Source organism: Chionomys nivalis, chromosome 2 (assembly GCF_950005125.1).
Source record: "Chionomys nivalis chromosome 2, mChiNiv1.1, whole genome shotgun sequence".
Classification (NCBI taxonomy): domain Eukaryota; kingdom Metazoa; phylum Chordata; class Mammalia; order Rodentia; family Cricetidae; genus Chionomys; species Chionomys nivalis.
In genome coordinates this window covers 48,701,445-48,726,799 of record NC_080087.1, presented here as the reverse complement: position 1 = coordinate 48,726,799, position 25,355 = coordinate 48,701,445, and the positions used below count along the sequence as shown (strand labels likewise).

The following is a 25,355-nucleotide window of genomic DNA, read 5'->3' as shown; positions in this document are numbered from 1 at the left end:
CCTAGAGCTTGTGTTGCAGGCGTGTACCATCAGTACCATCAAGTATGGCTTTGGAGTGTGTTTTATAATTTACACCTTGCCATCATTTGACTGACAGTTTGAGCACGTGCTTTATTTTTATTGCACCTCACTGGCTTTTTAAGTTTATGTTTCATTAACTGCAAGCTCTTTTATTATTTATTTTTAGATTTTTTTAAAAAATTTTATGACCATGTGTATGTAGTGGAACACGTGTACGAGAAATACTTTCAGAACCCTAAAGAGGGTGTCAGATCCCCTGGAGCTGAAGGGAACTGGGAACTAAACTCTAGTCCTCTTCCAGAGCAAGAAGCGTTCTTAACTGCCCAATCATCTCTTCAGCCCCCCAAATGCTTACTTTTGTATTTATTTTTGTTGAACCATTGTCTGTCCTTTTGACAGCTTGTTGACTTTTCCTAAGAGGAAGTTTAAGGAAACGCCACAGTGCTGGGGTGGTTTGCTGACCGCTCGGGAAGTCCTGTGGGTCTCCATGGCATCCTGTTTGCCTGACTTCCGTGGCATGGTGAACTTAGTGTGATGATGCTTCATTTGCTTTTTTTTTCTTTTGAAATAATATTTGATTTTCATAAAGATGGATGTCAAATTCCTTGTGTAGCCCAGGCTGGCTTCTCACTTAAAACCCTCACGTCTTCCTAAGTCAACTGGACAGTGACAAGGCTATTTCTCATATCTCCTAAATATGTGCAAATAATGTACATAGATGTATACATAAACACACATTTAAAAATAAAAAAGCTGTCTTCAAGAGCTAGAGCTGTGTATGTGTTCCCGTTGCTCCTTACAGAATTATAGCAGTGTTGTTTCTGTTTAGTTCATGAATCTTGTCTAAAGGAAATCACTAATTAACACAAACCAGTGATGGAGTTTGCCCGTATGTGCATTTGACTGTGTTATACCTGCACCACAAAACTAACTAGAAAATCAAAATATTAGTTGTTCAAGTGGAAGTATTTTGGTTTTTTTTTTAAAATCAGATGTAATGAAGGTCAACTTTTAAAATGATACAGGGGACATTGATAAGTATGAATTATGTTTAAATTATTAGATGATGGATTTTTTTTTTAAATAAAGAAATAGTTGTGGGAACGATTGGTCATTTTAACCATGATGATTTAATGGACAGATCTGGTGACTAGTCCCCTAGAGATGAATCCTGTGCCATGCATTAAATATTATGGGGAGATGTATCTATAGTTAAAACCTTCCTTCATAGACGTCTGTACCATTGGACTCCTTCTGTTCTGCTTGGGGGATATCAGACTATTCCATGAAGTTACCCTCGTGGGCATTGTTGCTCAATGACCTCTGGTCTGTTTGTCACCAGGAGCTCTGTAGAGAACATAGCTTCTGAGATGGTCGTCTATCACCAGGCAGAATTCTGAGGGAGAAATGATTGAAGGCATTGGGAATAGCTGCCTAGCAGACCACAGTTAAGTCGCTTCTCTCCTGGGGCATAGGGAGGGAGACAAGCTTGTGGGAACCCTACAAAGCATGCCCTGGCTAGAGCCAGAAGGTGGCAGGCATTCAGAGTAGATACTGCATAATCCAGATTATCTAGTCTATCCTTATCGCTGTCTGGTTTATTTAGGAAGAAAAGCCAGAGCAGAGAAATAACTTCCGCACATGTAATGAGTGCAGTTAGATTTGAGCCAGGATGCCCGGACAGGAACATGCTGAGCAAGCACTCTTTCCCTGGCTATATAGCTGCCAAGGGATGTGTGCAACCCAGGATAACCTTAATCTGGATATGTAGCTGAGGCTGGCCTTGAACTCTTAACTTTTCTTCCTCTACTTCCCAAATGCTGGAGTTAGAAGCATGCATTACCATGCAGAAAGTGGGGTTTTTTTTTTGTTTTTTTTTTTTATGAAAGTAGATAAATAAAAGTGCAAGCTGCAACCCCCTCACTGGCTGCAGCACTTGGGAGAATGGACCCTCCGCCTCCCACGGGCGGCACAGTAGAGTTGACCCAGTGTTGACAGGTGCCTTCGTGAGCCAGCCCTGAGGGTATGAGAGGGGCATAGCTGGTACCACCTCCCTCATCTCTGGTGTGGTGGTGGCGACAAGGAAAAGATGCCCTCCCCCTACCATCTCCAGCTGCCAAGGGAGCGACCCTCCCCCTTACCAACTACAGTACTCAGGAAAGTAGACTGCACCTCTTCTGGACAGCACAATACAGCTGACCCTGTTGGCAGAGATGTGGGGGAGCCAGTCCTGAAGTGGTGAGGTTGGAAGAGCTGTTCCCCTTACTCATCTGTCTTGCAGCATGGGGAAGAGATGCCTGCCTTTCTCCCATCAATGCTTGAGGCAGATTTACTTATTCTATTTATATGAGTGCTTTATCTGCATGTATACCTTTATGCCGGAAGAGGGTATCAGATCCCACTAGAGGTGGTTAGAAGCTACCATGTAGTTGCCGGGAATTAAACTCAGGACCTTTGGAAGAGCAGCTATCCCTCCAGCCCTACATTACCTTTCCTTTAAGATTTTATTTAGTTATTTATCATCTGTTTATTTATTTTTCAAGTGGGACTGAGAATTGAACTTAGACCTTGCACAGCTAGGCAAGTGCTCTACCACTGTGCTATATAGTCCTCTTTAAAATAATTACATTGCATTTATTTATTGTGGGTAGGTTGTCTTAGCTTTCTATTGCTGTGAAAAGACATCATGACCAAAGCAACTTATAAAAGAAAGCATTAAACTGGGGCTTCCTCCCAGTTCATGACCATCATGGCTGGGAGTGTGTCATCATCAGGCAGAAAGGCAGGCAGGATAACCACAAACCAGAAAGCTCTAGCTAGGAATGGCTTGGTCTTTGAAACTTCAAAGCCCTGCCCCATGTCACACCTTCTCTTACAAGGCCACACCTCATAATCCTTCTCAAACAGTTCCACCCAATGCAGACCAAGTATTCAAATGTATGAGCCTGTGGGGACCATTGGGTTCACACAACACAGCATGAGTGTAGAGGTCAGAAGACACAAGCGTTGGTGTGTCCATGTCTGTTCCCGCCCCTCCTTGTCCCACCCCCACCTCTACGGAGCTATCTCCTCACCCTTTTCCCACCCATGTTTTACTATTTATTTTTTGAAATTAAAAAAAAAAGCTTTCATATGTATGGATGTTTTGCTTACGTGTATGTCTGTGTACAATGTGAGTGTGCACAGTGCCTGCAGAGACTGGAAGAGGACTTAAAATCCCCTGGAACTGGAGTTACAAATGGTTAACTGCCATGTGGTTGCTGGGAATCGAACCCGGGTTTCTGAAAGAACATCTCTCCAGCCCTCCCACCAACGTGTGTGTGTGTGTGTGTGTGTGTGTGTGTGTGCGTCACAGTACACATGTGGAGGTCAGAGAAGAACAATGAACAACCTCAAATGTCTGTTCTTGCCTTCCACCTTGTTTCAACAGTCTCTCCTGCTGACCCTGGGTACGCCACTCTGGCTGGCTGTCCAGGCACTCTGCCTGGCTGTCCAGGCACTCTGCCTGGCTGTCCAGGCATCCTTCTGTTTCTGACTCCCTTCTCACCCTAGGAATGCTGGGATTACAGACACTGCTGTGTCTGACTCTCTATAGCTTCTAGGGATCTGAGGGCTCAGGCCCTCACATTGGCACAGCAAGTGCTTTACCTGCCGAGCCATTTCCCCAGTTTGCCAAGACAGTCTCGTGTAGTCCAGGCTCATCCCCCTATGTAGCTGGGGATTGCTTTGAACTCCTGGTCCTCCTGCCTACACTTCATAATCGCTGGGGTTGTGGTGTTCTTGAATATGAAGAAAGCTTCCTAATGCAGGCAGATTGGGGGAAGATTTTTTTCAAGTGCAGAATGGGTCTCTACTATAAAGAGCGTCATCCTTTCCCCTCATTCTAGGGCTAATTTTGTTTCCAAAGCAGAATGTGTTATCTGCATCTGTCATATGGTCTGTTTGTGGCAATGATGTCAGATACTGCAGAACTGGCTTCCTTTGCCAAACCTCAGGTGGGAAATGTAAAGTCTCTTTAAAAAAAGAAAAAAATCACAGAATTTCTTGGTGGTGTTGCAACTTCAAGATGATTGGTTCCATCCGTCTCTTTCCTTCTCCAACCACTATAACTTGAAGAAATACTTCCATTGAGAATCAGGGAATTGGCGCTGTCGTGAACACGGTAGAGCCCAGTGATTGAGACCCAGTGTCGTGACCCTCTGTCCTGCTGGCTTGGGTATTAGCTACGGGCAGAGGCAGAGCACACAGCCCAGCTTCATTTAGAATTGTCTACCACCTCCCCACCCACATCTCTTCCTGGGGACCTTTGGACCTGGTCACCCCATCAGAGCCATTCCCACACCCTAACCTGCCTTAATCAGAGCCAGTCGGTTGCTCTTGCTTTTGCTGCACGTGTTAGACATACATAGCATACAGCTTGCTGAAGGCTTCCATGACCCACAGTGCCTCTGCAGACACAGGCTCTTGGACTCACTGAAAGGATTCAGAAAAGGAGATAAATGAATGCTGGGAATTTTTTTCCCATCATTCCACATGAAAGTTTCTGTTCCATATAGCGGCTGACAGCTGTCTTGGTTTTGGCACCATACCAAATCGCTGGAGTAATATGAAACTGTGCTACAGAGTCTCACTTTCTTGGCTAGTCCCTAGGCTGCCTTCCACTGTGTTTGCGATAGTCTCTCTTGTATGCCGAGTCTAGAAAGCTCACTTTCCTGGCTAGTCCCCAGGCTGCCTTCCACTGTGTTTGCGATAGTCTCTCTTGTATACCAAGTCTAAGAGACTTAGTCCGTTATCTCTTTGTGCTTAACCATCCATCTAGAAATCAGTGGCTTTAAATAGCCACCATTTTATTTGCTCATGAGCATGGTGAGCAGTTTTGACAGATGGATTCTTCGGTCCACTAGTCTGAAGTTGCTCTTGAGGCGCTCAAGAATCCCTGTGGCTTCACTAATATGCGTGACAGTTGGCAAGGCCTCTTTACCTGTGGCAGAACAAGGCAAGCTCCTCGCCGCAGTTCAGATTTCCAGCTAGGAGTTTTCATGAAGTCCTGGCCGTGGAGAGGCATCATTCATGGCGGCAGGACTACTCCTGTAAACGACTAAGTATGCAAAACCAGAACATGTGATGAATGTGCCTCTAACCCCAGTACTCCAGAGGCAGAGGCAGGCAGATCTCTGAGTTCAAGGCCAGCCTGGCCTACAGAGTGAGTTTCAGAACAGCCAAGTCTAAATAGTGAGACCCCGTCTCTAGAAGAGCAAAACAAACCCCAAGCAAACAAAAGCAGAAAACTCCAGCTTTGTTTCCACCGTGTTCTCCGCGAGTGCTGAGTGATGGTGTCTCTCTGTTTCAGACCTCTTTGTTGTGCAAAGCTGCCATCCACGCAGGGATCATCGCAGATGAACTAGGGGGCCACATCAATCTGCTGCAGAGCAAAGGCATCGGTCATTACGAAGGAGTCCTGGCCAATGGTGTGCTCTCCCGGCAGTAAGTACGGCAGGATGCCCTGTAGTCGGCTGTGAAAATGTCAGTGATGGCGCTAGGAAGACAGCTCTGCCGTTAAGAGCACTTGTTGCTCTCACTTGTTGCTCTTCCAGAGGACCCAAGTTCAGTTCCCACATTGGTAGCTCACAACCATCCATGACTTCGGTTCTAGGGTGTCTGATAACCACTTCCGCACCAGGTGTGCACACGGTGCCCAGACATACATTAAGGCAAAGCACTCATACTGTTCAGTTTCAAACGCTGGGCAAACAGCTGACATGCCTATTTAACATTATCAAAAGGAGACCTGGCTGCCAGGTTCTCCCAAAATCCCTCAGTCTCTACCTGTTCTAGAGTATGACTGGCTTACCCTGTCCTCCACCCTGGACTCTCCAGCCCAGGGCCTGGGCTGCTCTTCCCCTAGAGGCTCTTCCCTGTATAATCCAGACATTTTGGTTACCCTTCCCCTCTTATACCTTTGACCTCCTGGCTGCTGCACTTGGTTCTCCTCTTTCCCCTTTCCCTTCCCCCCTCCCCTCTTTCCTCACAGGGCTCAAGGTCATGCCCACTCTGCACTCTCCCAGATCCCCCGCCTGCCTCTGAGGATGCTCTCTCCCACAGATCTGCAATAACCTTCCTCCTCCACCACTCCTAGGAGCAGTCATGTCCTTCTCTTTCCTTTGTTTTCATTCATCACCTAAAAAATAAAGTAAATAAATCTTTAAAAATGTTTGAGAGCTTCAACAGCATTTATAATCTGTGTGGAAAATAAATGTAGCAATAAATGGGCATCCTGGTTGTGCCAGCATGAGAGTTAAAATGCCCTGAGCCCTGACGTGGAGGACCGCTTCCGTTCCCAGCTGAACCTGCGGGAGAGAATGAATGTCTTTTTCTTCCACGTTTTCATGGTTTTGGTAAATTACTGATTATCTCCAACTGAACCTACTACAGAAGAGGACAGGAAACCGAAATACATGTTGATAGAACCACTGAGTCTTCCCTGATCTTCAAAGATTTCTAGAGACTGTTTCTTGAGGAGTAAGAAAAAAATAATAGCAAGGGCTTGTATTATGTGATAGTGTCTCAGTTTACTGCCTGGGAGTTTAAGCATGGCCCAGCCCGGCTTAAGTTTTTGTCCTGAGTGCCTTCACCGATGAACTTCCAGATGGAAGTGTAAGCCAAATAAACCCTTTCTTCCCCAACTTGCATTTTGGTCCTAGTATTGTATCACAGTTGTAGTAACCCTGACTAAGTCAGCCCTCATAAGAGTGTGGGCTATCTTGTTTGGTAGAAATCCTATTACAAGAATGTATTGTGAGCCACCATGTGGGGGCTGGGAATTGAACCCGGGTCCTCTGGAAGAGTAGCCAGTGCGCTTAACTAGCAAGTCATCTCTCTAGCCTGAACATATATTTTATCTACCTCAAACCTTGGAGCATTAAATTTCACATCCTGCTTGTGGCAGAACTGATTGTTTATACATCGTGCTGTAAACCTTTAAATATCAACCTGATCTTGACTTTTGAGAATTTTCTGTGTGTGTCTATTGAAGGCCTGGTGTTTTTTCAAGAAGATAAGATGTTCTTGCCTAGACTGCTTCAACAACTTGGCCTATTTTTATATGTGTCTGAATGCTTCATGGTGACCAAGTTTAATGTGTACTGCTTGGATTTTGTTTTACTTTTGAAGAAAAACATTAAAATGGCTGAATTAAAAGTAGGCTTAATTCTCTCAATTACACATGTAGCAATTAGACTTTATGTATAAATGTAACTTTCATGTGAAAGTTAAATTTGCATACCAACGATGTACATAAATTATTAGCAGTTTTTTGGAAGTTGGCAGTTTATCTTGTACTTAGTTGTGTGAATTGTCTTGTTTTTGTTTTGGTGGGAGTAGAAAGTCCAAAATTATAATATCAAGGGCTGTACTTCCTCCTAGCTCTCGTGATTTCTCCCTGATCTTTGTTCTGAGCAGGGAGTTAGCTGTATGTTAAGCCAGTCTCCTCATCTTGTTTAGATCCCAAATCTTCAGGGAGCAACTGTTTTGATCTGTGATGTTTTGTCCTTGGGGAAGCACTGTACATTCGGTCATTGAACTTCTGTTCCCACACATGATTGTTTAGTGTCCGGGGGAAAAACAGAGAAGGAAGCATTGCAGCTGAGGAAGAAGGGGTCCCTAAAGTAAATATCCAGACCTGCTGGGACTCATCCGGGGGTCAGGCCACTTCCTGGATCTGCGGAGACCAGAATGGAATCAGGAAGAGGCACTGACCTCATCCCAAGGAGGAGGCCCTGACCGTCTGCAGGGACAGCCTTTCCTTTGTGTGTACCTCCGATTGTTCCAGACTGTCTGTCTCTGGAGTCCCGGGGGAGCTTTCTTACTGCTGTAATTTGATGGAATTCATTCACCTCATTGCGGGTGCCACAGAGCCCTGCCCTCCCCCGGGTGGTAGTTTTGAAGGAGAATTGTGTACCCTTAGTGTGGCTTTGTCCCAGTCAGTTAGTTTGATACAGTGTCCTGTAGAGGCCAGCTGATATGGAGGGAAGCCAGGCAGAGAGCTGGTAGCAGAACCTCCCCTCTTTATAAAAACATATTGTTTCATTTTAAAATTGTGTCTGCGTGTATGTGTGTACACATGCAGGCATATGCATGCCACAGCATTCATGTAGGATCGATCAGAGGACAACTTGTAGGAGAAGCGGATTTCAGGGATCACTCAGTGGGCCCATTATCAATTGAGCCGTCTCACAAGACTCACTTCCTCATGGTCAACAGTTATCCTTTCTAATTCCCTTCAATAACAACAAACAACAAAACTGGATGTTTTGTTGCCTCACAGCAGCGAGAACAACCATAAACATTTGTGTTGCAACGCGTGGTTGATGTGACGTTTGGGAGACCATGTTCCAATGTAGTTCTTAGTTTGGGGACATTAGGAGAAAGAAAATTAAAATATCAGACAAAAGAGGGGCTCTTGATGAATTCTAAATTTATTCCCCACAGTATGTCCCTTTCCCAGAGGGTCACGAGAGCTGGGTTCTCATTCCAGTATGGAGGTTCCTTAAGAAACTAAAACCAAGGGGCTAGAGAGATAGGTCAGCAGTTAAAAGCATTGGCGCCTCTTCCAGAGGTCTTGAGTTCAATTCCCAGCAGCCACATGGTAGCTCACAACCATCTATAATGGGATCTGATGCCCTCTTCTGGTGCAAAGGTGTACATGCAAATAGGGTACTCATGTAAAAATAAATAAATCTTTAAAAAAAAAAACCTAAAAACAAAACTACCGTAAGACCCAGTTATACCATGTCTAGGCATGAGACCAAAGAAGTTTTACCCTCACATCAGAGATACCTGCATGTCCACACTTACTCCAATATATGGGGTCATACTAAATGTCCATCATAGATGAATAGATACAGGATGAACTTTGGGCATTTACAGGAAAATAGAACCAAAGATCAAAATGTTAAGAAAGCCAGACCTGGGAAAATAAACATCACATTTTTCTCTCATGTGCAGAGCCTAGATTAATATAATGTCTGGGTGTGGTGCAGTCTCTAACACCAGAGCTAAGGGAGCTGTGGGCAGGAGGATTGTGCCAGGTTTGCTTAGGGTACCGTTGTGAGATCGAGGGAGACGGGGCTACATAAACAAGAGCTTAAAGATAACAGCAGCAAAGCAGAAAGGGGTGGGCTGCTTGGTTTTTATGTAGCACACTGGGGTGATCTGGGAGAGGGGGCCTTAGTTAAAGAAGTGCCTCTGTCCAGTTGGGGTAATGCCTCTGTCCATGTCTGGGGTAATTTCTCGGTTGATGATTGGTGTGGGAGTGCCCAGTGTATTGGGTGGTGCCACCCCTGGGCAGTTGGTCCTTTGCTGTGTAAGAAAGCAGGTTGAGCCAGCCAGTAAGCAGCATTCCTTCATTTCCTCCACTGGAGTTCTTGGCTGCAGGTTTCTGTCTCGAGTTCCTGCCCTGGCTTCCCTCGGTGATGGAGTGTAATCTAAGAGTTATGAGATGAAGTAAACCTGTTCCCCTTCCAGATGCTTTTGGCCGCCGTGTTTGTTGCAGTAACAGAAAACACACGAGGATAGGTGGCTCTTCGGGTCGGGGAAGCCATGGAGAATTTGGAGTCAGGGTGAGGGGATTCAATGCAATCAAAGTCACGTTGTGGACACGTGAGAATGCCATAGTTAAAGGCATTTTGTACGACCAACCCATACTATTTATACATTAGGAGAGGTCATGCCTCTGAGTCTGGCCTTTGTCACCTGTCTTCTTTAATTTGTGGCGGCTTCTAGGTTTGCTTATCCATAAGACACTGCTGAAAACGGGAAGCTGGCAGGATGGCTCCAGTATCTAACAAGACAGCTCACGTGCCTGTTTGTCTTTTTTATTTCAGTGGTTCGCTGTCGGAAAAGCGCTTTCTGTTTACCTCCACAGGTAAGGGTCGTTACTGCTTAACAGTCTTCTGTGGGAATTTAGTCCCGCAAAGCCCCCAGGTTATGTAGCTCAAGAATTTTCTATTTTGTTTTCTTTGTTTCCTTTGGTGGTGCTGGGTCTGATCTTTGCTAGGCATGTGACCTACTTCAAGTTGAAGATCATCCTCAGGTTTGTAGTCAGCCTGGACTACACAACACCCAGCCTAAAAAAACAGAGTAGTAAACATGTATATATGTAAACATGTATGTGCCCACACATAGTAATAAGCAGTAAGTATGTGTATGTACACAGACACAGTAATAAGCAGTAGCATGCTATACTATACAGTTCTCATTTAACTTTGAATTATGAGTGTTTTCTAAATTACTGTGTATGTATATGCCATTGATTAACCACTCCCTTCCACAATATTTACATTGTTAGATTTTTCTGCAATTTTACTCTTACGAATGATTAGCAGTGGGGTTTACCTGTATTTTTTTTTAACCTCTTGTTCATGAACTATACATTGCTACGTTGGTTGTTGGTCTTTTTGAGACAGGGTCTCATTATGTAACCTTAGGTGGTCTGGAATGAGATTTGTAGGCTGGCCTTGAACTCACAGAGATCTGCACCTTTGCCTCTCTGGTGCTGGAATCAAAGGCATACACCACCACGCTGGCCTGACATTTTTACTTCCCATTGCCCTTTAGTTTCTTCCCCAGGGTCACAGAGAAAGGGGCAGAGTCATAGCCTGCATTTGTTCACAGTGATAGCCAGGGGTCGGTTCTGGGGCAGCAGCGCCTCTTCATTTGAGGCACAGCAAGAGCAGTAGAGAAACTTGGTGTTTTCAGTTGCAGAGTAAAATGCTGCTTGAGGACAGCAGACTGCATTTCCTCTTCAGCCACACCTCTGACAATGAGAGCCTTGGGGAGCCAACCCAGGCAAGGTAGCAGTTATCTGTCAACCTTCCCCCAGCTGTGGACCCTGAGGGTGAGAGCTTTGCTGCCAACTCTGCATGCAGCTTCCTCCCTTCAGCTGTCTTGTCCTGATTCGGGGATTTAGCCTCAAGCCACCAAGAAGCTCCAAGTCAAAGTGAAGCCTTGGAGCATGGAAAGCTGCCCTTTTCAAGTAGAGGAACAATTTTGTTTTTCTAGACTTGGCTCAGAGTTTACATCATCCCCTTTTACTTTGTAATGCCATAAAGGCCAAGCATGGTCATTTCCCCTGTGTGCAAAGCAGTTTTGTTTATTGAGTTTTATCTATCTATCTATCTATCTATCTATCTATCTATCTATCTATCTATCTATCTATCTACCTATCTACCTATCTACCTATCTACCTATCTATCATCTATCTATCATCTATCTATCATCTATCTATCTATCTATCTATCTATCTATCTATCTATCTATCTATCTATCTATCTGTATTTATCCTTGACTGTCCTGAAACTCAACATAGATCCTCTCCTGCCTCTGCCTCTTGACTGCTGGGATTAACGTTGTCCACCACTGCACCCAGCTCTGAAGCAGTTTCAGATTCTGAGTTTTGCTTATGGGTGATTGGTGTTGTGACGAAGTGACTTTCTCCTCTAGGAATGAATATTACAACCGTGGTTATCCCGTCAGTGGTCTTCATTATTCTCCTCCTGGCTGGAATGGGTGTCTTTGCAGTCTTCAGAAAGTATGTGAATTTGCACAGTTTCATTTTTTTTTTCTCTCATTATATACGTACAGTTTATTAGCTGACTTTCCTCATCACTCTGACAAAAGTAACTTAAAAAAGGGAGGGTTGGTTTTGGCTCACAGTTTGAGGGTACACAGTCTGCTGTGCTGGGGAAGGCACGGCAGCAGGAGTGTGAAGTAGCTGGTCACATCGCATCTACCGTCAGGAATCAAAGAGATGAATGCTGCCAGCTGGCTCTTTATTTTTTAATCTGAGACCCCAGTGCATGGAATGGTACCATCTCCAATTAGTGTGGATCTTCCTGTGTCAGTTAAACCTTTCTAGGCTCCTAGACACCCTTGTAGACAAAGCCAGAGGTGTTTTTCCATGGCGCGTCTAAATCCCATCAAAGTTGATAATCCTAACACATTCGCAAACCCCAAATGCTTGTGCCTCTGATAAATGTGTGTTAAAGAAGCAGTGTGACTTCTTTAGAGATGAAATGTTAGTTTATATTTTAAAGTAAGTTGGGTACAGATGTTGATATAGAAATACCCAGCACTACTTTCTAAGTGGTTCTCATCACATAGAAACCTTTGACAAAGGCTTCCCACATGAGCGCTGCTAAAGTCAACATCTGGGAGCTGACATGCTCCATTTGAAGTCTCCCCTTTTCTCCCACCCATGAAGAGTGTGTTAGAAAGAGAATCTGGAGCCTGGGTTCAGCTCCCACCCATGTCACCAAACAACCCGGCATAGAACAAAGACCTTGACCATGACGGGTACCATAACCCTTATACACCATTTTTATTATTATAATACATGTTAGAAGTTGGATTTAAGCAAAAGTAGAAAATATTCTCAAGTTCTCTTTTTACATTTTAAACAGCATCATAACTCATAAATAGGAACATTAATATGGGAGAATACTGGGTCATCCTACACAGTTAATATAACTGATAATATTAATTGCTTTCAAAGGCACCTATAGTTTGTGCTTTATAGAAAATAGTATATAAAGGTGATCATTACAAATTATTTAAGGATTTTATTAGTTTCCTGGGCCATTGAGAAAATCAAATAATAATACATTGCTTTCCAGCACACAAAATAAAATTAGTAATAGTGAAAATATTGTGGCCTTTATTATAAGATATTTTTACATATGATCATATATATATAATGACATATATATATGACATTGTAAGCATATGACAGCTTCTAGATCATTCAGTCCTCAGAAAAGCCTATGAGGTAAGTACTATTCTGATATTCATATTATGTGAAGAGACAAGGTGGATAAGTTGGCTTCCGAATATTTAGGAGGACTTTTTGTCTTAATAGGAGGAAGAAAAAAGGAAATCCGTATGTATCAGCCGAGGCTCAGAAAACAGGTTTGTTTAAAACGCCATCTGCATTTGATTCTGTCTTTAAGGAAAGGGGCAAGGTCTATCAATGCATTTGTAGGATTGGTAATATAGCTTAGTGGTAGAGCGCTTGCCTAGCATGTGCAAGGTCATGGGTTCAGTACCCAGTAAACCACTCTATCTATGGTTTGTGGTGTGGGTGCTATGTTCCAGGACCCAGTGGTTCCTCAAAACTGTAGATAGAACAAAATAATATATCTAGAGAAAGCTTCTACTGCATAGCTCTGACAAAGTGTAGTTTATATATTAGACAGTGAGATTAGCAAACAGCTAGATAATAGTGGACTAGGTCAGCTATAATATAGTGAAATCGGATGGCCAATGTCACCATCTTGCTTTGGTGCATCATAAAGTGAAGTAACCAAAGGAGAGGGGTTTAGTTCCTTTCCCTGCTGCTGTGATAAAATACTCGGAAAAAAGCAACTTAAAAGCCGGTCATGGTGGCACATGCTTTTATTCCCAGCACTTGGGAGGCGGAGGCAGGCGGATTGAGTTTGAGGTTGCCTGGTCTACAAAGCCAGGACTACAGAGAAACCGTCTCAAAAAAAAAAAAAAAAAAAAAAAAAAAAGGCAGAAAACATCTTGAGGAAGAGAAGTTGTTTACATTCACTTTTCAAGGCCCAATCCTTCCATCCTGGTTACATTGTATCCACGATGAGAAAACACAGAGAGATGCAATGCAATGCAAACTACTGCCCAGTCCCGTGTCCTGACCCAACCCTCCTCCCTCTCCCCGCTCGCTCTCCCCCTTCATTTACAGTTCAGGATCCCAGGCAGGAAATGGCCCCATCATACCTGGGTGTGTATTCCCACCTCAGTTAATACAATCAAGATAATCCCCCTTCTAGATACCCATTTTCCAGGTGAATCTAAATTCTGTGAAGTTGACCATCACAGGAAGGTAGCATAGAGAGAGCGGATACACCAGACAGGAGGGTGGTTCATAGTCCAGGCAGCACTGGGCAAGATTTCATTATTCTCCTAAGAAAAGCATGCCATTTAAGATATGAATTACTTCTAGAATTCTTTCATTTAATGCTTTTGGTTTGTGGTTCCTTTGTTTTTGGAAAATAAACAGGAGCTAAGATGAAACTACTATTTGGTTTTTTTTTTTTTTTTTTTTTTTTTTTTGGTTTTTCGAGACAGGGTTTCTCTGTGGCTTTGGAGCCTGTCCTGGAACTAGCTCTTGTAGACCAGGCTGGTCTCGAACTCACAGAGATCCGCCTACCTCTGCCTCCCAAGTGCTGGGATTAAAGGCGTGCGCCACCACCGCCCGGCTATTTGGGGTTTTTTTAAGGTTAGTTTTATAACCTTTGAATTAGCAAAGCTACATGAAGAATTTTATTGTGTGCAGTCTGTGTTCTGTTTCAGCGCGTTCGTGCCATCTTAGCGTATTTAGCATGCGTCCCATCCCACTTAAACTCTTCATCTGTGTATGTGTATGGGAACTTAGATTACCATACTCTCTGTCACCAAGGAGGAGTGACAGCAGTCCTGTCAGTGAACTGAGCATGTGCTGGCCAGAGTTTGATCCCTGAACCCACGTAACGGTAGAAGAGACCCGACTCCAGAAAGTTGTCCTCCCAACTCTCCATGTACCATTACATGGGCAGGCACACTCACACATATTATATACAGCATCCAATAATAATCAGGACAATTAAAAAATAACATGCATGAAGCATTTTCAGACCTCTTTGCACAACTGAGGATTCAACTGTGGTAGACAAGAACTCTACCATTGAGCTACAACACTAGTCGTCTCCCCGCCCCCCTTCATTTCTTATTTTAGATATGGTCTCACTAAGTTTCCAGTCTTAAACTCACTTTGTAGCTCAGGCAGGCCTTGAACCTTTTTCCCCCCTTCCTGCCTGAGCCTCCTGAGTATCTTAAGATTATAGGACTGTACTGTAGCGGCATAAATAAACGGCAGACGGAAATTATAATAAAATATTCAGCTTTAATTAGGGAAAGACTCATAGAACCGAAGTTCCAGCGGAGAACAGGAAAGCAGAAGGGAAGGGGGGGAAGCACACCGGCAATCTTTATAAGTAAAAAATATCCTCGGGGGACCCCGCCCTACAAGCAAGGTGATTGACTGGGTCTCCCCTACATCGTACAAACGTACAAACAGACCTGACATCTTCCAGTCTTTCTTAGACCACAGCTAACTCACTGCTGTGTCTGCTTTTTGTTTCTTCCCTTGGTGGTTTTCTGTGTCCCTGAGATAATGTCTCGATGTAGCCCAGGCTTACCTTGAACTCACTATTAATTCTGGACTGGTCTGGAGCTCCCAGCAATCCTTCTGCTGTGGCATTCTTGGTAGTGGGATTACGGGTAGATACCACTGACCTGTGCCCTAAGAATTCTCCAGAACAAGCACATGATCCTTCCTTGATCCATTCCCGGAAAATACAGCGGAGGCCTGAAGATGTTGGAAAGAGGTCAAGTCTAGACAACAGCTGTGTTGTCCCCTCTGGGGTGCAAGTCTTGAGTGGATGATGGAAATCTGGGCCCAAATGGTTCCAGAGCTTGGAGGCTACGCCCATTTTTTTAAAGTTAGTTATTTTATGTGTATGGGTATTTTGCCTGCCTGAATGTATATCAGTGTACTATGTCTGTGCCTGGTGCCCACGGAGTCCAGAAGAGGATGCTGGATTCTCTGAGTCTGGAGTTACAAATGGCTGTGAGCTGCCATGTGTGTGCTAGCAATCGAAATGCAGTCCTGGAAGAGCAGCCTGTGCTCTTAACCACTGAACCACCTTTCCAGTCCACAGGTACACTTAACACCAACCGTAGCTGGGCATGGCATGGCGGTGCACACCTTTAATCCCAGCACTCAGGAGCCAGAAACAGGCAGATCTCTGTGAGTTCAAACCTGGTCTACATAATGAGTTTCAGGACAGCCAGCGCTATGTAAAGAGACCCTAGTTCAAGAAAATAAACAAAGCCATCAGTGGGCAATGTGCGTATTGATGAGTTTGTGTCGTCACACTGACCGAGGGTCTTATCAACATCCTGCAAGAGACTGACTTCTATCTGACACATGGAAGAACGCATAGTGAGTTAGATGCCTGATGCATCGTTTCCTATTCTCTTTATTTCAGGCTGTTGGAAGCAGATTAAATATCCCTTTGCTAGGCATCAGTCGACTGAATTTACCATCAGCTATGACAATGAGAAGGAGATGACACAGAAGCTGGATCTTATCACTAGTGATATGGCAGGTGAGTGTCATCCGGGAGACAGGGAATGGGACAGTGCTAAGGCTAAGATCCCTCATAGCATTCTGTACTCTGCAGAGTTTCAAGCTGACACTAAGCTATTGGTTGATAGCTCCTTCAGGTGAGTCGGGTACACCTTCAGGGTACACAATGACACAGATAGTCAGAGGCCCACAGCACTGCTAGTCTCTGGAATCTAATCTGTATTCGCCAGCCAGGCCTTTATTAAAGAACTGGGAAAGAGGGTCGAGAAAGGCTAACTGAATGACGACTTAATACGCCTTCTGCTGCTGAGCAGAGGGAGCTGCGTTGAGGGATCTGTCAGTCAGAACAGCTCAGTGTCTCTGAGAGAGCATCACTGTGTCCTGTCTTCCAGTTTTACCTCTGGACTGTTAATCTTCTTCAGCTTGCCCCCAAAGGTCCCTCGGGCTGCTAGTGTGTGGGCTCTGAGTGAGACCCCCGCATCTGAGGTCTCACACATTGAACCCCTGTGATCTGACACATGGTAGGAACAGCTTCAAGTCCTGACTCTACTGCTGATTGCTGTGTGAGCTGAGAAAAGTCACTTGTTTTTTCCTCTGCTTTTTTCCTCTTGTAACGTGGAACAAATTCTAAAAAGACTTGACTTATTTCACTGTCATAGAAGACTCTTTCCCTTTCCTTTATATAGGCTGTCAGCAGAGAGTGTGGCCCTGATTATAGGTGGATCTTCCCACTTTAAAGATCCAGATTAGAAGTGGGTCTTCACACTTCAAATGATTTAATTTAATCAAGAGGGGAAAAAAAGTCCCTCACAGGGATTCACCTCAAATAAATAAGTAAAAGTCACCCCTAAATTGGACATGAAGTTGTACACCTGTAAGCCCAGCACACCGGAGGGTGAGTCAAGAGGATCACAAGTTCAAGTCTAGGTGGGGTTACAGAACAAGACCCTGTCTATAAATGCATAAGTAAATGCCTCTCCTCTACAGAACATTTTCCCCCTAACCAAATGTCTATCTACTGTCTCTATGGTTCGGTGGCCCTTTATGGCTTCCTGAAACAGGCAGTATTATGATGGTTTAAGCCCCAGCTGCAGATCTGACTTGCGTTTCATATTTCCCAGTGGAGAGTCGTGTGGAAGGGAAAGTACGTTCTGCGACTCTCTCACTCACCCTCATGTCTGCAGGTGCACTAATGATGCTTCTTTGCTTTCAGATTATCAGCAGCCTCTCATGATTGGCACTGGAACAGTCACGAGAAAGGGCTCTACCTTCCGGCCCATGGACACAGACACTGAGGAGGCCAAGGTGAGCACTGAGGCCAGTGGCCACTATGACTGTCCTCAACGCCTGGGCCGCCATGAGTATGCATTGCCCTTGACGCACTCTGAGCCGGAGTACGCCACGCCCATCGTGGAGCGGCACCTGCTACGAGCCCACACCTTCTCCACGCAGGACGGCTACCGAGTGCCTGGGTTTAGGCCCACTCACAAACACTCCCTTTCCTCCGGAGGGTATTCCCCTGCTGCAGGAGCCACCCAGAGTGAGGGCTATCAGAGGCCAGCGAGCCCCAAGCCTGTGGGTGGTGCCTACGACAAGCCTGCAGCCAGTAGCTTCTTGGACGGCGGAGATGCCACTCCTCAGTTGCAGATGACTCCTGGGGTGACTGATGGTTATTCAGCACCCAGAAACGGTCTTGCACCCCTCAACCAGATGGCCGTGACTGCTCTTTTGTGAACCCAATGTGAAAGAAACCTGCTGTGGTACTGAGCGAGCTCTGCTGCGAGTCACTGGAGAAGTACGTGCATGCGTGTGTGACTCTTCAGGATCCTAGAGACAACCTCACTTACTGTTTACAGAACCGTGCAGCTGGTTTTGTTCCGACCCTTCCAGCAGAGCCGGTTGGTTTCTGTTTTGCTAGAATAAAGAGACTTTTCTCATTTCTCCAACTGTGATGCTGTGCTGTAACATGTGCAATTTGTACAGTTGTATTTAACATGAATTAAAGTAACGAAGTTTGTGGTGTTCGTTTTCTACATAGGGGCTAAGGTGAAAGCTTGGAATTTGCAGAGATGAGTAATATATGTGCCTGTTTCTCAGTGTGTTTGGTTATCTGACACTGTTAGCTGGAGGTCTGTTTAAAAAACCATGTCTGGTTGTGGTGGCTTGTTTCATTCTTGATAAACTAAAAGCATTAAAAAAAAAATTCTTTCTCCTGGAAGAAATGAAATTACTTGAAAAGCACACAGGGGTGGGGTAAGTGATTCTTAGCTATCATGGCCATAGATAATGCGAGCCAAGCATACTGCTGCCTGCTGAGTGAGTGAGGGCAGCTCAGTGTCCTGGGTCTGTGTGGGACCCAGCTGTACCCTGAGGAACCCCATTCTCTAAGGCAAGGGCTTGGCTTTCTTTATTAAAGCACAGTGTTCACAAGCAAATCTGCCTTTCCAGGGTGCTGAGACCACTCTTTCTCTCCACAACTTGTAATGAAGGTAGCCGAGCGTTTGTAGCTCGGGGGACTGTCAGGTATTCCTAAACCCCAGCTTAAAAATGTAGCTGAGCTCAGAAGACCTACTTCTCATAGCTTTCCCCAGAAATAGTGCATGTTGGTGACTTCCATTATCCCTGGAAAACAAGCAGACATTTGAAATGTGTTCTTCCGTGAATCTGAGTAGAACTTTTCCAGGGGAGAACTGGTAGCTGAGCTGGCCGTGAGAAAAGCTGGTTTCTCCTCCATATGTGACTATACTCATAGAGTAGCCCCGGTCTCGGCTGGACCTCGTCCTCAGTGTTGTTTTCCCTAAGTTTGCTTTGTGAATTAACTGGGGGAATTGAACCTCTTTTGCCAAAGAGGAAAAAAGTATGTGTTTTGTTTGTTAATAGAAAATAATGGACCAAAAAAACAATCCTTTCCTTAAAAACTGTAACCGTCTTTGTGTGAGTGTTGTTTTCTATGAATCAGATCTGTGTTAAAATGGGGTGCTGAAAGGTCATGACGACTGTTTGGTTATAGGGAGGATAAACCATTTACTTTATGGAGTTTACATGATTTTGTGTGTATACTAATTGTAATAAACTATGCCAAATCAGAGCCCCTGAACTCTCGTTGGGCCCCTCCCTGTTGGGCTAGTGAGAGGCTCACCCTGGAGCTGAATTCACATAAGGCAGTTTGCAACTTTTTTTTTAACTCCAGTCTCTAATATAGCCCAGGATGGCTGTCAACTCTCAGTGTAGCTTTGGATGACCTTGGATTTCTGACCCTGCTGCCTTTGCTGGAGTTACAGATGGGCACCGTCACATCTGGTTTCCCTTTTTGTCTTTTTAGAGGCTTTAGTCACACTGTCAAGTTAAATAGTTAGAATCAGAGCATCTAGTTCTTGGTGCCCGGTCACCTGGGTGATGGTTGCTTTTCCTATTTGTAGAAACTGATTTAAACTGTGCCAGGGACAACTTAGATGTCAAAGGACGACCTTCCAGTCACATTAATGCCACTTAGGACACGCTCCATGAAGAGCTGTGAGCATGTTTACACATACTGATGTGCCCCACCCCCACCCCCAAGCTGACTTGTGTTCACCTCCAGTCACCTGTCTGTTTGGCTCACTGCATAAATCCTCTACCTTGGAATTCTCTATTTTCATCTTATTTTTAATGCTTTTGTGCAGGTGTATGCCATGTTTAACATAGTCTACCCAACCCCCCTTTCTCTTTTCTAACATAGTCTACCCAATCCCCCTTTCTCTTTTCTGTCCCCATCCCGTATCCCCCTTGTAACCCCAGACATTTTCATTTCTTCTGTTTTACATACACAGGCTTCATTAACATCAAAATTATGTGACCACATAAAATCTACAGACATCGGTCATGGTAGTGCATGACTGTTTTGTTTTTTGGAGACAAGGTTTCCCCATGTAGCCCTGGCTGTCCTGGAACTCGATCTGTAGACCAGTCTGGTGGCACATGCTTTTAATTCCAACACTTGGAAGGCAGAGGCAGGCCTGGTCTACAAAGCAAGTTCCAGGTCCGCCAGGACCCTGTCTCAAAAAACAACCAATTAAAATCTGGGAGCCACAAACAAAACATGCCAATTCCCACCACCCACATGGCAGCTCAGAGCCATCTGTAACTCCAGTTCTAGGGGATCTGACACCCTCACTCAGACATCCATCCATGCAGGCAAAACACCAATGCACATAAAAATAGATTATTAAAAATGCCTAATTTATCGGATACTGTCTTAATTTGCATAATAGCCCATTACATTCACTAAATTCTGTTTGGGAGAGGCAGACTGGACACCATAATTTCTTCCCCTTCAGCCAGACTGCCTCATGAATTAAATTCTCTAAACTTGAGTTCACTGAGCTGTGAGTGACATGTCCTCAATGTACCAGTGCAATGGGAAGAATGGATAGGAAGAGATGTTCAAACAGCTCCTTGTTCAAGGTTTGGGCCCCACCTGGTAGGTCTGATCATTGAGAAATGGATCAGATCATCTCATTAGATTCATCCCTTAATGGAATCATAACTGATAACATTAGAAGGGAATGGACGTCTCCCTAAGACACACCCAGTGGAGGGTTTAATTTACTTCTTCCCATGTTGTCTCCTTCCTTATTGCCAGTCTCCTCTGCTGAGGACTCCTTCAAGCTTCTTCATCTCAGACCCACAGTGTTGGAGCCAACAACCTTGGACTGAAACCATGATCAGAAATAAATCCTTAAAGCATTGTTTCCTCTCACAAGCTTTTCATGGTGCTGAATACAGCTGGCTCACACAGCTCACACAAGTCTGACACATTCCATCCTGGGCAGGTGGAGGGGGGAGCCCAGGGAGGCAGCATCACCAAAAGAGACTGCAACTTTATCACCATAGTTACCCGGCTTTCTTGCCAGATCTCTGTCCCAAAAGTTTAGTATTTGGGATTTATCTTTGCACAGCCTGCATGTTGTCCCCCTCATCCCAGTGGAAACTGCCCTCATCATCTAAGCCTGAATCTAAGATAACTTTGAGGGTTTCTAAGCAGGTTGTCTTGTCAAATATGAATATCAAGTTGTTTACAGCAAACCGTTATATATGGAGCATTTCAGAGAAGAAAAAGAACCTCTCCATTGGTCTGAAAAATGTCTAAGCACACTTGACAAATTCAAACGATGAGTTAAGTAATGTCTGTATACAGGAAATCTATATACACAAAAGGCAAAGTTCTACTTTAGGGGATAGAACCCCCAAACTGACCCATCACAGTCACTTGCTCATCTAAGCATTTAGATTCAGTCACAGTAGAGTGGCCAAGCTGTTTTAAAACAGTGGCTGTAACCACATTGCTAGTTACCTAGACTTCTACACTAATCTTGGGACAACATGGAAGTTCAGACACCACACCAAGTCCCAACAGTGTTAGACATCATCAGACAAAGCGCTTGAGTCCAATGCTAGAATCCATGTAAAGATGGAAGGGGACAGAACGGACTCCACACAGTCATCCTGCAGCTTGCACAAATATCCAAGGCAGGTGCAAGCCACCCCCCGACACACACACACATGATAACAGGAATAATAAATACGTGAATTTTCATTAGCTTAAAGATATGGCTCTTTGTGGCTTCGAGGTTGATGGCTCATAGGTAGCAACAGTTTGATAGAAAACTCATATAAAGGGCAGAACACACAATGGTTAGTTGTCCTGGACCTTAAAGGAAATATGCTTCTCAGCCTCTGAGAGGAAGGTCATTGGTTAATTAATAAAGAAATTGCTTGACCCTCATAGGTTAGAACATAGGTGGGTGGAGTAAACAGAACAGAATGCTGGGAGGAAGAGGAAATGAGCTCAGATGCAGGGCAGCTCCTTTCAGAGCCAGACGCAATGAAGCTCCGACCCAGGGTGGACGTAGGCTAGAATCTTCCCGGTAAGCGCATCTTGGGGTGCTACACACATTATTAGAAATGGGCTAGTCCAGATGTAAGAGCTAGCCAGTAAGGGCTAGAGCTAATGGGCCAAGCAGTGTTTAAAAGAATACAGTTTGTGTGTCGTTATTTTGGGGCATAAGCTAGCCAGGCAGCTGGGAGCTGGGGGCAGGAAGCAGCCCGCAGCTCCCACAACAAGCCTCTGTCCCTAAAACAGCGTTCATTGCCCATATTCAGGCCTTACACTTAGAACAAGAAAAGATCTTAAACATAGAAATTGCTCCAAGAACAGGTTTGTAGTGTCTGCCCATCTGGAAGGGGAGCGGAAAGTTGATGGCTAAAATTTCCCAGTGGAATATAGGTGTACTCTCCCAACCTAGGAGGCAGCACAGCTCCCTAAACAGGAGGCAGTAATTCACTGTGGGGCAATCAGTGGAGCAGATCCATGAGGAGCCAAGGGACTGACTGATAGGGCAGATAAGACTGAGAAGTTTGTAGCGAACCCAAATTCTCCTGGAGAGTACTACACAACTACATAAACTTCTGGCCGTGGTCCCAGACAGTCCTCATCTCATCAAAATGCCCAAAGACCACCTCCTCCAAAGTACAGGAAAGACAGAATGGATCACTGGTTGATAAAAGACCATGCTCTGTAAAGTGGAGCAATGAAACTTCCTAAACATAGGAGATAACCTATTGTGGAAGGAATGGCTAAGACTGATATAGGGTCTTATATCTTATGCTTATAGCTTATACTCTTGCAGGAAAGGGACTTCATAGAACTATAAAAATATTGTTCAAAATGGGCAAATTTTCATATAAAACATCCTAGTGTCTCAAGTTAAAATTATCATTTTTTATGTTCATGAATGTTCTGCCTGCATGTATGTGTATCACATGCATGCAATGCCTCCAGAGGCCCAAAGAGGGAATTGAATTGGAGTTATATAGTTACAGACCATTGTGCTCTACCTTCTTAAGTTTTTACTTAAATATTTATTTCGTAGGACAGGGTCTCTCCATGGAACCCTAGCTGTCCTGGAGTTTTTGATGTAGACCAGGCTGGCCTCGAACTCACAAAGAGGTATCTGCCTGCCTCTGCTTCCTGAGTGCTGGGATTAAATGTGTGTACCTCTATGCCTGGCTAACTCTTCAACTTTGAAAGACTGTCCAGTATTAGAGACCTCTGCAGAGAAAGAATGGCAATTAAACTTTATTTTATAAACCTTGACAGCCAGGTGCATATGTTCACAGAGTTTACAGACAATTTCCTCGAATAGAGGGAAGCCTCCTCACTACAACAGAAAAGCTCACAAAAGTTCCCAGTGTCTGATAGAAATTATCCCTATGTTAGGACTCCCCAAATCTTTCCAGAATCATACAGGGCCTTCTTCTGTTGCAAAGGTGACTTGAACCCTCTTCCCCTTAAAATTAATGACAAGCTATATTCCACCTGCCATCTCTAGCTCTTAGGGAAAACAGAAAAAGGCCATGGTGGTGTAAGTCTTTAATCTCAGCATTTGGGAGGCAGAGCCAGATGGGTGTCTGAGTTTGAGGCCAGCCTGGTCTACAGAGCAATTTTCAGGACAGCCAAGGCTCACAGAGAAACCCTGCCTCGAAAACAAAACAAAGGAACAAAAAATGTTTTTTTTATATTATTTTTATTTTATTGTGTTAGACCCTGATGTACCACAAAATATCTTGGTGTAGACTCGGTGTAGTTAAAGATAACCTTGAACTTGTGATGGCCTGTCTCTGCTTCCCATGTTAGGACGGGCACATATGACCATAGCCTGCCTTTAAGTGTGGTTGGATTTATAGTCGCTGGAATGAAAGCTCCCTCACTTCTGCTATTACCAACTCTTAATGATCTACACTAAATGAGTGCCCTGACTTTCAGAGGCCCATTTAGCATGGATGGAAGGCTTGTCTTCAAACCACATTTGTGAACTACAAAGAACCAGGGCTGGAGAGATGGCTCAGTAGTTAATAGCACAGATTGCTCTTCCAGAGGATCCCAGTTTTAATTCCCAACACCCACATGGCAGCTCACAACTGTCTGTTAACTCCAGTTCCAGGGGACCCAACACCCTCACAGACACACATACATGCGGGCAAAATGCCAATGCATATAAAGTAAAAATAAATGATTTAAAAACAACATTAACAAAACAAAAGAACCATTGCTTTGTGTGCTAGTTTAAAACCTTTACCCACTACAGGGGTTAAAGGCACTTGCCATCAAGCCTGAAAACCCAAGTTCAATCCCCAAGTCCCACACGATGAAAGAGAGAACAGACTACCTGCAAGTTATTCTGCAACCTCCATACATGCACCATGCCTCTTCCTTCACAAAATTACTTCCTAAGCAGTCCAATGAAACATTCTAATATACAAAACTATGGAGGTCATTCTCATTTAAACCACCATAGTTATGGATAGCAATCCTTTTGCTAGCTTGTTTTTGAAACAGGCTCTCATTGCGTAGCTGGTCTCAAACTTACAAAGAACTGCTTGCCTCTGCCTCCCAAGTTCTGGGATTATAAGCCTATGTGACCACACACAGCCTCTTCATACAATGCTTCTTCACCCATTACATTCTTCTCTGCATGTCTTCGCTCCTTCTAATGAAAGAAGGGAGTTTAAGACAGCACTTTTTGAGTGTGGCCTCAGTGTGTAGAACAGGGTGAGTGAGTGTAACTTTTTTTTTTAAGATTTATTTATTATATATACACTATTCTGCCCACATGTACACCTAAAGTTCAGAAGAGGACACCAGGTCTCATTACAGATGGTTGTGAGCCAGCATATAGGTGCTGGGAATCGAACTCAAGACCTCTGGAAGAACAGCCTATGCGCTTAACCACCGAGGCATTTCTCCAGCCCAAGTGAGGCATTCTGATGAGCTCTCCACAGCTAAGCCTGGACTAGCAGGTGAGCACAGAACAACAGGTTTCCTGTGGCCTGAGTATTAGCACAGATGACCAGACACACATAGACAGTTCTGATCTCATAGGTGCTATCATGGGAGCATAGATTTCATTCTGTCATTTATGTCTCCAGGACATTCCTAGTTCTAGGATTACAGATAAGCATGCCATTCTGTCCTTTTGGCTTTGCTTTTGGATACAGCGTCCCATATAGGTCAGGGGGCAGGGAATTCATGATGTAGCTGAGGATGCTCCTGAACCTTGGATCTGCCTCTATTTTATCAACTTACAGTTCT

The 25,355-nt window shown here is 44.4% G+C and overlaps 1 protein-coding gene across 1 annotated transcript in view; it reads left to right on the top strand.

Annotated features, from left to right (window-relative positions):
- The window catches only part of Dcbld1 (discoidin, CUB and LCCL domain containing 1), a 79,719-nt gene extending 60,413 nt beyond the window's left edge, over positions 1–19,306 (top strand). The window contains exons 6-11 of the mRNA XM_057763177.1: positions 5,372–5,505; positions 9,903–9,943; positions 11,521–11,608; positions 12,935–12,984; positions 16,125–16,244; positions 17,439–19,306. Of these exons, the coding sequence (XP_057619160.1) occupies positions 5,372–5,505; positions 9,903–9,943; positions 11,521–11,608; positions 12,935–12,984; positions 16,125–16,244; positions 17,439–17,959 (954 nt within the window). The 3' untranslated portion in view covers positions 17,960–19,306. The remainder of the gene's footprint in view (positions 1–5,371; positions 5,506–9,902; positions 9,944–11,520; positions 11,609–12,934; positions 12,985–16,124; positions 16,245–17,438) is intronic.
- The last annotated feature ends 6,049 nt before the right edge of the window (positions 19,307–25,355 follow it).